We start from the raw sequence: 12,834 nt of genomic DNA, 5'->3' as shown, positions 1-12,834 counted from the left end.
AGTTCTCAAACTGGTTGTCTGCAAAAAAATCTTAGATTGCTTCAGTTTATTAAGTCTGTTCCCGCCAAATCTAAAAACATGATACTTGTTTAAAAGTGGTAGATGTTGTAAAACATTACTAAAATTAATGTGCCAACTGCTTACAATTCACAGCAATACCTCACACTCTAAACGAGCTAAATGTTAAATCATAGAGCAGTGCTTTGTCTCTAAAAGCAGGTTAATGATAGTTAGCATAATGGACAGGGTTGTGGCATAAAACTCTTTTCTGCCTTAGTAGCCCTAAGGTAACTTTAGATTTTTTTTCCATTAAAAAATGCTATAGCTATATGAGTGGCAAAATAAGCTTTATCAGAAGTATTTATCACTCCTAATAATTCAGCAGTTCAGCAATTCTCCTCTGTGATTATAGCCTCCTCGCTAACATTCCGCTACACCATATCTTATTTTGAGGGTAACTGTAGCTTCTCACTTTGCTGTTGCTCTTGTTAATTTGCTGCTGGTTGATTTATCCATACTTTCCCCAATATCTTCTTTTTTTTAATGTTTGTTTTTTCTTAAATTTGTTCTTGAGGAAGGTCCTAAGAAAACGTCTAAGTCAGATTCATGACGTGTTCTTAAACCACAGAACTGTTCACACCTTTGTGCTTTTGAGTGTGTGTAGATTCCTTTCTTACCTAAGAACAAATCTCAAATAAGAAAACACTGGTTAAGGTTAAAACTGTGTGAGTTTTAAGAAGAAATTTCCTCTTAAGAATGGTTGGTGAATGAGGTCTTTTCATCTTATCAACAGAGCCGTCAATGGAACTTCTTGCCATTTAAAAGCTGTATTTGAACAAGACATCTACAGCACAGAAGCTGCTGGGCTTCATATCATACAATACACGATATGTATCATGGTACTTAGACATAACACACTAGTAGTGCCACATTTACAGACAGCCATCAGAAATTCTGGGCATACTGATATTCATTCAATATTTTACGTACTGTACTGCACTAAATCCAGTGCTGGCGAAATGAAATGCTCCCCAGTAGAGTGAGCTAGAGTGATGTGTTTTTTCCCATTTGAAGCTAGAGAAATAGCACTAAAATGCAAGCTCACGTTTATTGTTGTGGGTCGTTTACATCATGCGGAAAACTACTGCCTAAAAAGGGGCGTAACTTGAATAACTTTTAAAATTTACTTCTAATATCATAGTTAAACATTATTTTTCAAATAAGAACTGCAAAAAAAATTAAGCTTCTTTCATGGTACCGTGGTTTTATGGGCTAATTTACAAATACAGTGTGCAGAAATATTTATGGATTGACACATTTTATTAGCAGAGGTTGTCTGGAATCCAGGGACATATCGCACTTTGAAAGTGAATGTACAGAAGCGAAAGTGTGTCAGTGTAGGTCGTAAAGGGTTAAGCAGGAGTAATTACGCTCTCTTTGTAATGAGCAGTTGGTCAGTGTTCTTTAAGTACTGACACAGTGCTCAGAGAATCATATCTTTTATCATGATAACAAAATGTATCATGATAATGATAAAATATCGTCATATTGCCCACCTCTATGGTGGAACTATGGATGGTTTTAATGGGAGCTACTAGGAAAGTACATTAACAGCGTTGATAAATTAGTGGCATTAATTTGTTGCATTATTAATGTGTTAACTTTGACACCACTGTTAATTTCTTAGTTGTAACACACTGAAACAGGTGATGTTCTGTTGAAAGTGATGTTTGTAATCTTTCAATTATAGCAGTTTTGGATTAAATGAGTTTTTGAAAATGATAAGAGCTAATGAATAATGTAGTAGTGGCATTAATCATAAAATAGCTTAGGCCTGTCACAGTTAGTACATAATCGCTGAATGACAGTTATTTGAGATTATTGAAATGATTTGAGATGATGGCATTTATTTAAGCTGTCTGCAGTATTTTTCCACAGTCACTAGATTTCACAGATCTATTATGCTGCAGCACACAAAATGTGAATTATGTGTTGGGTTGAGGCAAATAGTTGTAAATAAAAGAAAGCTCTTTATGCATTCATTGAGACACAATGAGAATTATGATAACAAAAAAGATCTAACTTGGTGCTCTAGCATGTTTAGAGGGCAGCACTCAGTAATGTTTGTTTGTTTGTTAGCTTTGTAGCTGCTTCTGATGTTGTCAGCATGTATACAGGAAGAATGTTTTGCTTATATTTTCCCTCTTGTGAAGAACATTTTTTTTAGTCTAATTCTGTGTAACTGTAGAATTTTGTGTGTATTGATTTGACAGTACAACCAGTTTTAGCTACTAAGTAAACATAGGTAGCAATTAAGGTGGTAAATCAGCCAGTTTGGCCGCTTTAGGTTTGTATTTTAACAGTTTCATTTTAACAGTGGTATTTTAATAGTTGTATTTTTAGTTCTCACAAGAAAAGACATATCACCAATCACAACTATTTATTTGACAGTTAATTGTCAGCTAAGGTTTCAGTGTATTTATTTCATTTAATACAGGTGGCTTAACTGTAACACAGTGTAACAACTAACCCCACAGTATGGAGGCCTAGTTAGCACTTGCTGTGAGCTTGTCTCAGTACGCTTCAATACTCTGCTACATTGTAGGAAACAAGATGCTGATTAAAGTAATATAAGGTTGGATTTTGTCATTTACACAAAAAGCTCTGTAACTGAAAAAACTTGTGCTGAAAAAAAAGTGACTTACATGCCCTAAAAAAACACTCTTTGGCACAGATCTCTTTAAAACACAGCTGAATCGCTCTGAATTTTTGTGGGAGACCGTGGCTAGGAAATGTGGTGATGCAGCCAGAAGCACACGCTGCTTGACCTTGTATAATAACATTAAAAAGTCCATGTTAAATTGTGCCCCATGTTAGTTTCTTCACTGTGCTCCCCTAATTAAGTAATTCTATATGTATGTTAATATAAATAATTATTTAATGAAGACCAAATATAATAATAAAATCTGGACTTCTTGGTTAGTGCTGTAATGTTGGGCCATAACGATGATGTCGCCAGTTTAAATGCCATTTAAATGTACCTTCATGCTCACATAATGATCTATTCACCTATGCTTTGTCACTCTTTGCTGTCTGAGCAGCCTGAACTCTCCTATGAGTCACCCAGGGTCAGGTTAATGCTCTTATTCAGAGGTGTGTTTACTTCCAATATAACTGATGTCTTATTCATAACCAGCCAGACGGCTGTACGTTCGCAGTGCGACACGTCGTAGATGACACAATCAGCCTGCTGCTGCTTCGTCTAATACACGGAGCAGGGTCATATTCCCACAACTATTTGCTTCATTTTATCTGAGCTTAGCCCCGCAGAGCCACACATAAGTCTCAAGGTTGTAGGCACCGAGGCAAATATATAGAGAGAAGATGGCATTTTCTTGCCGTGCATTTGACTGTGCCTTTGGAAGTTAATGGTCTGTGTAATGTGAGTGCGTATGAAGGCCGTGCGTGGGGGAGAAAGCTGGGGGTCACTGCCCTCATCATCAGCAAAAGGCTACGCTCATTTACACCTGCTCTCTATGAACCCGCAGCACTGCGCCCGTATTGTGGCGGGCATCTGTAACCCCAAACCTGGTGGCATTTAAAGCAGCTGTAACATCTGATTCAGCACCACACAGACTGACTAAGCTTGGTGTGGCTCATATATGCGAACGATTTGGCTGCTGAATCCGGTGCATGATGCAGAATACAGTCTGATGCAAAGCTTTCAGTTATTGCTGGGTCTCCGCTGAGGTGTCCAGTCTTATCTTATCCGCAAAGGGCTGGTGTGGCTGCAGGTTTTCATTCCAACCAAGTAGAAGCACACTGAGATCAAGTGATTAACAAGACTGATTAACATCGAATGAGACCAACTGATTAAGAAGTGGAATCAGGCGTCTGTCTTATGAAGCAGGATTTATGGCTTAGCCAATTAACTTTAAGCTCAGTTCAATCTAACCTTGGATTTTCTGTCTCACAGCGGTGGATCACTCTTTTACCAAGATAAATCACCATGGCAACTTACACTGCAGGCTTAGTTCAAGATTTTGAATCATAAATGGCTCTGATGATGGAGGTGGACCCCCCCGATGACTATTTTTCTTTTTTGTGACGTTTGTGGCAGAAATCACATGAAGAATGTCGCTTTTTAGCAGATGAAGCAACTTACACTACATAAAAATTAAGAAAATAAAGCAGTTATTGTATGGTGGTATGGTGGTAGTGGAAACGTTGCCTTTTTTCTGTTATGCTTTACTGTATACGTATTTATTTGAGTTTCTTCTTCCTTGAACTTCTCTTGTTTCAAGCTGTCAATCATAGGTTGAATAATATTAACCTGAGTTATCAGAGAAAATTTGAACCGTCTCTGTTAAATTAGTTAACCACCACTTAATTTGGTTTTGTGAAGCTCAAACTTAGTCAGGAACCCTGTCTCTGTTAAACTCGCTTTGGCTTGCAGGCCCCAAGCTGTGATCCTGCTTGCATGGAATGAAAATCTGCAGCCACCTGTTGTGGATCAGACTGGACACTCTTGCTCAGCTTTTCAAAATGGTTTAAATGGTTTCAATGACTTTACAGTAACTTAGTAATGTTAATAACATTAATAATATTAGTAACATAATAAGTTTTATCAGGTTTATTGAGTTAAGAAATTCACTGTAAACATTTGTGGTAATATGTAAGGCAATAAGTTATTGTGATGTCAGCACTTATCAGCACTCATATGTTTCAACTGTTTTCTTTTTGTGTTCATTTTTTTAAGATAAATTGGGGAAAAAAAAGAGTTCCAATATGTTTTTCTAACAGTAGTGTGGAAATGCACAAAGTGCTCTTCATAGGAAGATGCTTTGATAACATGAAGCCAAGTCCTGCAAACTGCACCCAAAGTATTAGCAAGTGCACTGTTGTGTCAAAGTCAGGGACCACCCTTCATTTAAATAATCAGTAATTTCCAATTAAGGTGATCATGAAGTACAAGTTTGCAGCATCAGGAAAAAAAGAGAAACACATATTTATTACAGAGATACCACAACAACTAAATATAACTTAAAAATGTTCAGTATTTTAGGTGTCCAGCCTTGGCCAGCCTTTGTTACAGCTTCCATTCTTTAAAGAATACTTGCTTTCAGTTTTTCAAAGAAATCTGCTAGGATGTTTTTACACACCTGCAAAGTTTAGTCTTAGAAGTTGTTTGCATTTTCAGCTTCTCACAAACACATTCAGTGAAGCTGAGGACTGGACTAACGGCTTCTTTAACAGCTACACATCCTGTCAGACTCAGGGTGTTGATTTGTCGTCTCACAGTGGAAGGATGGCCAGAAACGTCTAGGATTTTTTTCAGATCTGAAGTAAGAGTGGAGTGTGATTTCCTCCTCTCTCTCAAAGATGAAATTTTCTCTGTATCTTTTCAATTTTTTTTTATCTCCAATTTTGGAAACTTTTTTTATGCAAGTGAATTATCTTATATATAATCTCTCCAGAAATATCTCTTGAAAATTGAATGACTTTTTAATAAATGGCTATTTTGACTGGAAATTAACTAAATAAAGGATCTCTGACTTTTGTCATATGGTTCTTGAAAAGTAACAGTGAGAAGATTCACATGTAAAAAGAAAGAAAAATTGCTCCAAACAAGTCTTGCATGCCCTTTGTCCTGGTCTTGTTGGTCTCCGGCTTTTAGGTTCTGCCCAGTTAAAGGCCTCAGCCCCATGGTAATTGTCAGTTGGCAGCCAGCAGACAGTAGGTGAATTTGATCAGTCAGTGCAATCAGACGGATGAGCGTCTCTGTGCCTGAGGAGTCGCTTACAGTCCTGGAATGAAGCTGAATTAAGTGCGGTTGACTCATCTGCTGAGAAGAGCAAGAGATCAGACAGCAGAGGCACTCACTGCACAGCACCGGGTGCTTCGGTCAGGTCAGCGCCAGAGGAGGAAGAAGATGCGGCACTGACATTTAAAAAAGCACCTTGCGCTTTTGTTTATTCCGCTTTACCTCTTCCGCTGATGATTCATCAGCGCTGACTCACAATGAAGAGCGAGTGAGGCAGCACTTGAGTTTAAGGTCCCTATTTGAGAACTTCATAGAACATTCTAATACATAACGGCCTGCAGTAGATAACACTGCCTAGGGCTATAAACCATTCAGAACCATTCAGTACCATTCAGTCAGGACTGTGAAGGTCATTCCAAAAGCTTCAGCTTGTATTCCTTGACGCAGTTCATGGTGGATTTTGAGGTATGTTTTGGATCATTGTCCTGTTGTACAAGCCAGACTCTTTCTCAGTGTATTGACAAATTACTTTCCAGAATTTGCTTTTATATACAGGACTCCATTCTTCCACCTACTTGTTCAGTGTTTCCTGTGCTGATGACCATTTTTACTTCATCAGTCCATGGCACATGTTTCCAAGATGGCTCTGGTTGATCTTTATGTTGTTTCGCATACTTAAGACCCTGACCTGTGTGGGTCTTAAGTATGGTAACGTTTCTTTCTGATGAGTCTTCCATGCAGATCATGCTAGTGCAAGTAATGCTGAGTGTTAGCTCAAGGTTTAAAGAGTCAGAGAATTTATTACGCTCTGGAATTGTCATGAGTTGACAACTTCTAATGACAATTCTTGACCCGCCTAACTAGTGCTGATGAGTCAGTCAAGGTGTAACAAGTGTATTAAGTTCTGTGACTTTACAACTGGAAGGATGTCCCAACTTTTGCACATGCCACTATTACTATTTAATTTTTTTGTTATACGTTAATAAAAATTACCCTAACTGTGCATTAACATTTGCAGAAACATGTTATTTTTTATCTTTAGGTTTGTTGCAGATGTTGTGTTCCTCTTTTTTCTACAAAAATAAACAAAACAAGATATGTCATTTGTCCAGGGAAGCCCAAACTGTTGCAAACAGCTGTAGGTTTACTATCTAAAACAGTCTCCCAACTGCATATCATACAGTCTCCATTTTATATGTTTATTTATAGCCAATGGTGAAGAGCTGTTTAAAGGGTGGTTCTTACTCACTGCAAAATGTATTGTTTCCTGCATTCAGGGATCGCCCATTCAGGGGTCAGTGGAGCCAAAATGGCAGCACTATTGGTCAAGAATGTGAATTTGCATGTCAGAGTTCACCAAAGTTGAACTTGACGTGGAGTTTTGTCCATGAAATTTGTTCACCCCAGAGATCTGTGATGCAAAAAAACTAATTTCACCAAATTCCATTGCAGTTGCTTTCAGTACACTAGTGTGAGTGGGGCTTTTAGAAGAGCTAATCTCTGCGCAGCTGTGGCCTGGCAGGAGCCAAGTTTAACACCCCTGCTTTAGATCAACATGTTTTTATAAAACATGAGTGAGGCATGTCCAAACTTTTGACTAATATTGTATGCTATGAATGTTGACAGTTTTTCAGATGTAATGCCATTCACACTGTCTGTGTGTCTGTTTGTATATCTTTTTATCTGTCTGGCTATTTATCTATCTTCTGGAAATAGTTGAGGCGGGTGACGACAACCAGTCTGTGTTTAATTTATTTGCAGGAGACGGACAGGTAGATTTTGACGAGTTCATGACGATACTGGGCCCAAAGCTTCTGTCTTCCGAAACGCGAGAAGGCTTCCTTGGAAATACAATAGACAGCATATTCTGGCAGGTAAGCATCCATAGCATAAGATTTACATATCTTCACAAAAATGCTTATGCTTAACATCAACATAAGGATCTACAAAGCATTGCCTGAAGCATTTGCTGATCTCGCTTGTGGATTATTGCTATCTTTAAATGCTGTATATATGGTATAAGTCGCGAATGGATTGTCAGGACTCAGCTATCTCGAATCTGCTTTACGTATGGATGATGTACCCACATTGTTCCACTGCTGAGTGTGTGCTTGGTGTCAGCGATCAGATATGCTGATACGGCTGTGTAATCCTGCAGGCGTGGTGAGGCTAGTCTGATCAGGCAGGGTGATGGATGTGTTTAGTAGAAGCATGCTGGGATGGAATCAGGCATGGTGAGAGAGGAGAGATACTGTACTAGCATCCGCAGCTCCAGCTCCACAGCGTGATGGAGCGCTGTTTGACTCTATCGCGGAAGATGAAGTGCAGAGAGTGCTGGGCCCAGTTGTCAGAGGGAGGTGCCCCTGACCTTAGCCAGCCTGTCAGGACATGTCAGTGCTCTCCATTCAAACAGCTGACAGACTGCAGAGGACAGGAAGACCTTCTCCATATGCGATCTGTCTGATAGAGAATAAGAGATTTTTTTCTTTGCTAGTGGGGATGTTTATTTTAAGAAACCATCACATATTTAAAGTGATGATCAAGACTGGCTGCAGTTGTCAAGCTTCTTTGAAATCCTGCTTTCAAACCGCATTAATAAACACCTTCAGCTCTCTAAAATGTATAAAAGGTAGCTTTAGTTTAAAACTAGAGCTACGAGGCTAACATTGCTAACAAACACTAGAACCCGATAGTCACCCATATAGCCCAGAGCTTTTCTGTACATCACCAAAATATACCACCAAAACTTCTTTCAACCCATTCAGACCACATACAGGCCTTCATTAAGGTTGTGCAGACTTATTGATGTGGTTTAAAGTACAGTGTGACATAAAAATGTTACTTTCTTACATATGAAGTCTTACTTTTACGAAGAAAAATAAACAAACCTTCACCACCATTTCAGACAAAACCAAGGCTGGTATTCACAAAGCAGGACTGATCTTGGATCAGATTATTCAATATCTGTGGTTGTCGTTGTCACAAATACTGATCTTAGATCAGTACTGGTTCTCCTGATGTGGTTTGTGAATGCAGATCCTGTTGTTTGAAACAGGTCACCTATGTAGCTCACAGTAAGTCATACTGTGCCCTAAACCGATTGACGAGTCTGCATGACTTTAATGAAGACCTGGATGTGGTTTGAGAGATGTTTCGGTGATGTATTTTTACACAATTGATTTGTGCTATTTGGGTGACTATTGAGTACGAGTGTTTGATAGCAATGTTAGCCACTCCAGTTCTAAATTAAAGAAGCAAAATTTGTCTTCCAAACCTGTCTTGGCTGATCTGGGTTAAGCGGAAAATGGTGTTTATTTGTTTTTTCGACATTTCTTCTAAGCACGACTTCAACAGGGAAAATTTAATTTATGCAATCTTCGTGTTACCCCTTTTGTCTTAGCCAATCAAATAAGACGTTTGAAATTTGAAAGCAACTGTCTACTGATTTAGGAACAATGCTAATTTTTGGGTGTACTTTAGCTGCTTTAGCATCCTAGCACCGAACGTTTCCTCGATGTAATTCTCCTTGAACTGCAGCATACTCTTGGAGCAGTCATGTAGTGCTAAATTGACATATCTTGGTTGTTCCTTTAACTGAGCTGTCTTGTAGTTATAATTTATCATTACGTCTTGTTCGGCTTTGGAAAGAGGTGCTAGGAAGTCACCCGGAACACTGTGATTCCCACCAGGATCCTATGCGATTAAGCACAGCAATTGACTCTCCTCTTTGCATTTTCAGCTAGGGCCATCTGACTCATTCAGTCCTGCTTTAATGCACAATAGAGCGTGTGATGACTAAGCTCTACCCCCTCCGAGTGCTGTCTGGTTCAGTACTCAGCGCTTAGGGGCTGGTGGGTGTTCTCAGCTCAGACTCCCGCCTTTCTGGCCTGAGAGCTCGGTGGCAACATCTGAGACGACTAAAGTCAGTTCTACTTGTCTCCTTGTCTAATTTCATATATAATTCAGCCATACCATCTTCTGGTATGGCTAGCATAGCAACTTGGTATAGCAACTTAAGCTTAGGGAGCTAGGCTAAAGAGAAAAAAATCTCAACAAAATGCCAATATAATGAAGCAAATAAATAAGCTGAAATAAGCAAAAGTTTGGGTGCCCCTTTTCAAATTTCATGTTTTGTTAAAGTGAAAGTAAGTTAACACATCCTCTACTCAGAACACATTTCTGTACATTTTAAACCACAATTACTGTTTATTTGCTGAATTGAACATATTACAAAAAGTGTGTTCTGTGCAAGAGTTATGGCACATTTTACATTTTCTATATTTATGTTTTCTATATTTCTATATTTTATATATTACTTTTAATAAATAGAAAATGTGCAGGATAAAAATATGCAGAAAAATGTCATATTTAAGTGTACTCTATATAGAGGATGTACATTTTTTTCATTAATAAATGCAGATTTGACTAGAAATGTTTTACATATGACTGTATTTAATGTTTTGTTTAGGTTAGTATTTTGTTGCATATCCCTTCTTTTGGATAATAGTTTGAAGTCTTTTAGACATGAATTGCATGAGTTTGCATGACAGATGCTCAGCCAGGCTTGTTGGATTTAGAAATTTTCATTGTATCTACAGTCTTTCTCAGACATTTTACTGCCAACAGACTGTTTTTGATAGACTAATTTAAAGCAATATCTTCCACAATGTTAATGAGGTTTTGTATTGCTTTGTGTTGCTTTAAAACTGTAATACAACGGAGTATGACGCTGTGGTTTGATTTTATGTGCCACTTTTAATGCTTGACTAACTAATGACGGTGCGAACGTTATATTCACCGAAGACTGTTAGCTAGGTGGATGTTTCAGATCAGGAAATTACATCATTTACATCAGACATGTTCTCTAATTGTGAGCAGTCGAGGCTGTTATGCATAGAATGTTTATGGTGGGATGACGGTACATAAATTGAGTGTGCACTCCATTATTATAATTAATAAACATATCTCTAACCCATAGGTGATCGCTCATAAACATTACTCATAAACATGACAAACATACTGTGGTAACAGTTCTTTAAGTTTACCTGTCCTGCTAAACACAGACGCTTACTGAAGTTAATCATCCTCTGTGGTTCATAAGGACCTGGAGACTGGTGGCACAGTCAAAGTGTGCCACTATTATCAGACTCTCACTACCAAGCCTGCCACCATAAATCACAGGAGGAGAGGACAAACAGTGATGGGGCGAGACTGAATGAGCTTTCCGTTCATGACCAAGAGCTCCTTCTCCAATGTCCCAGCAGATGCTATCTGAATACATTAGAATGCCTTAACTTTCCATAAAGCACAGAGAACGACCCCAGCTCCTGAAGCACCAGTGGGACGGGTCACTTCAGAGCACCAGGCTCAGCCGTTGTGGGTTTAATTATGTTTTATGAATGGCTCCCCAGGCTTCTTGGAGGACGCCGCCGTTAAGTATTTATTTGCTCCTCCGCCCTTCTGTATCAGACCTGCTCCATCACAGGCTGCATCACTTTTCTGCCCACGCCGCTGAAGGCGGGGACATCTCTTACTTATTGATGTTGGTCATGTATATCAGGTCAAGCAGTAAATGTGAAGGTGCTATTGTGTTTTTTTGGATGTCTCATAATACATATGTATACCAGAGAAGTCTATGAGGCTGTAGATACATTGTAGGCCTGATATATATATATATATATATATATATATATATATATTATATATATATATATATATGAGATCAGTGAACCAACATGTGTCTTCTGAGTTTTTAAATGTAATGTTGATGGTGGTAAAGTAGTGGTAAATCTGAAAAAATAAACATCCTGTATGTTTACAAAATTCCTGCATAATTAAAAGTTGTAAACAAAGTCATTCAGAGTGGTTTGGTGTGAAATGCTGTGTTCTAGAGAAACTTACCTAATCAGATTTGTTTACAGGTGTGATAGGAACCAGATGTCTGACATCTCAAACTCCCTCACAGAAAGCGATCACATGAAATGGTTATGCTGCTCAGTGTAATACAATGTTTTATCATAGTTTTGCTAAGAGTTTGGCCTATTTTTTTCCATTCGAGGTGACGTGGTACATGGAGGGGGTTAAAGGGCAAAGTAGAACCTTTTTTTAAACCACTATTTCACCATTTTTTTAACATTACATCTAAAAGATCCAAAGACACGTGTAGGTTCACTGGTCTTTTTGGATAGTCAATAGAATAGCTAGAAATATGTCGTAGACATTGTATCCTCTGGTTCCCATCACCACCACTGTAAAGTCCAGTATGTTTATACACAGCGAACCATTTTACATCAAACCACCCTGAGTCAGTTTGTTTACATCTGAACGACTGAAATAGACAGAAATAAAAAAAAATCTATGTAATTCTCCTTTAAACCGTTCAGACGTCTGGTTCCTATCACCACTGCTGTGCACATTCCTGACACTCATTTTCTCTAGAGCAGAGCATTTCACATCAAACCACTCTGAAGTACTTTGTACATCTTTGTACTTCTTAAACATCTAATTATGCAGACATTTGGAGAAATCAATGGAGAATTAAACACTGAAACCCAGTTCCACACAGCCATGGAAATAGAAGTCTCTGTCACTGAGCATCAGGCTGGATGACAACTGAAAAAAAGATCCTAAGGTCCTCTGCAAATTACTACAAATTACTGCTAGGGTTGTTTCTACCTCAAAAACCAGTTGGTGATTATGGTGATGGCAATGCTGTCCTTTTTCATGGTCAAATAATTACTACCCTCATTTACAAATCCTCTCAAAATGTGTAATTAGGACTAGTTGAAAGGTACAATCAGTAACTTTAGAAAAAGATTCATTTTTGGTCCCATTTTTGGTTCATCAATTAAAATGTTAAAATAGACTTTTTCATGTATCTTATGAATACTGTTGCTGTCCAAAAAAGAAAAGAGAAGTATTTCCATTGTTTTCAATTTACACTTTTCTACATCATTTGAGCTCAGCAGGTTCATATTACATTGTGTGTAAAATTCATGATGGGGCCAACAGAAATGCTTTAAAACCGCTTGGAATAAAATCTTTTGTCATTAATTTACAATAAAGTTAAC

The 12,834-nt window shown here is 38.2% G+C and overlaps 1 protein-coding gene across 1 annotated transcript in view; it reads left to right on the top strand.

Annotated features, from left to right (window-relative positions):
• The window catches only part of caln1 (calneuron 1), a 73,760-nt gene that overhangs the window by 23,059 nt on the left and 37,867 nt on the right, over positions 1 to 12,834 (top strand). The window contains exon 4 of the mRNA XM_036559594.1: positions 7,526 to 7,638. Within this exon, the coding sequence (XP_036415487.1) occupies positions 7,526 to 7,638 (113 nt within the window). The remainder of the gene's footprint in view (positions 1 to 7,525; positions 7,639 to 12,834) is intronic.

The sequence above is a fragment of the Colossoma macropomum genome, unplaced genomic scaffold (genome assembly GCF_904425465.1).
Source record: "Colossoma macropomum unplaced genomic scaffold, Colossoma_macropomum, whole genome shotgun sequence".
Taxonomy (NCBI): Eukaryota; Metazoa; Chordata; class Actinopteri; order Characiformes; family Serrasalmidae; genus Colossoma; species Colossoma macropomum.
This window is presented reverse-complemented; position numbering and strand designations above follow the sequence as displayed.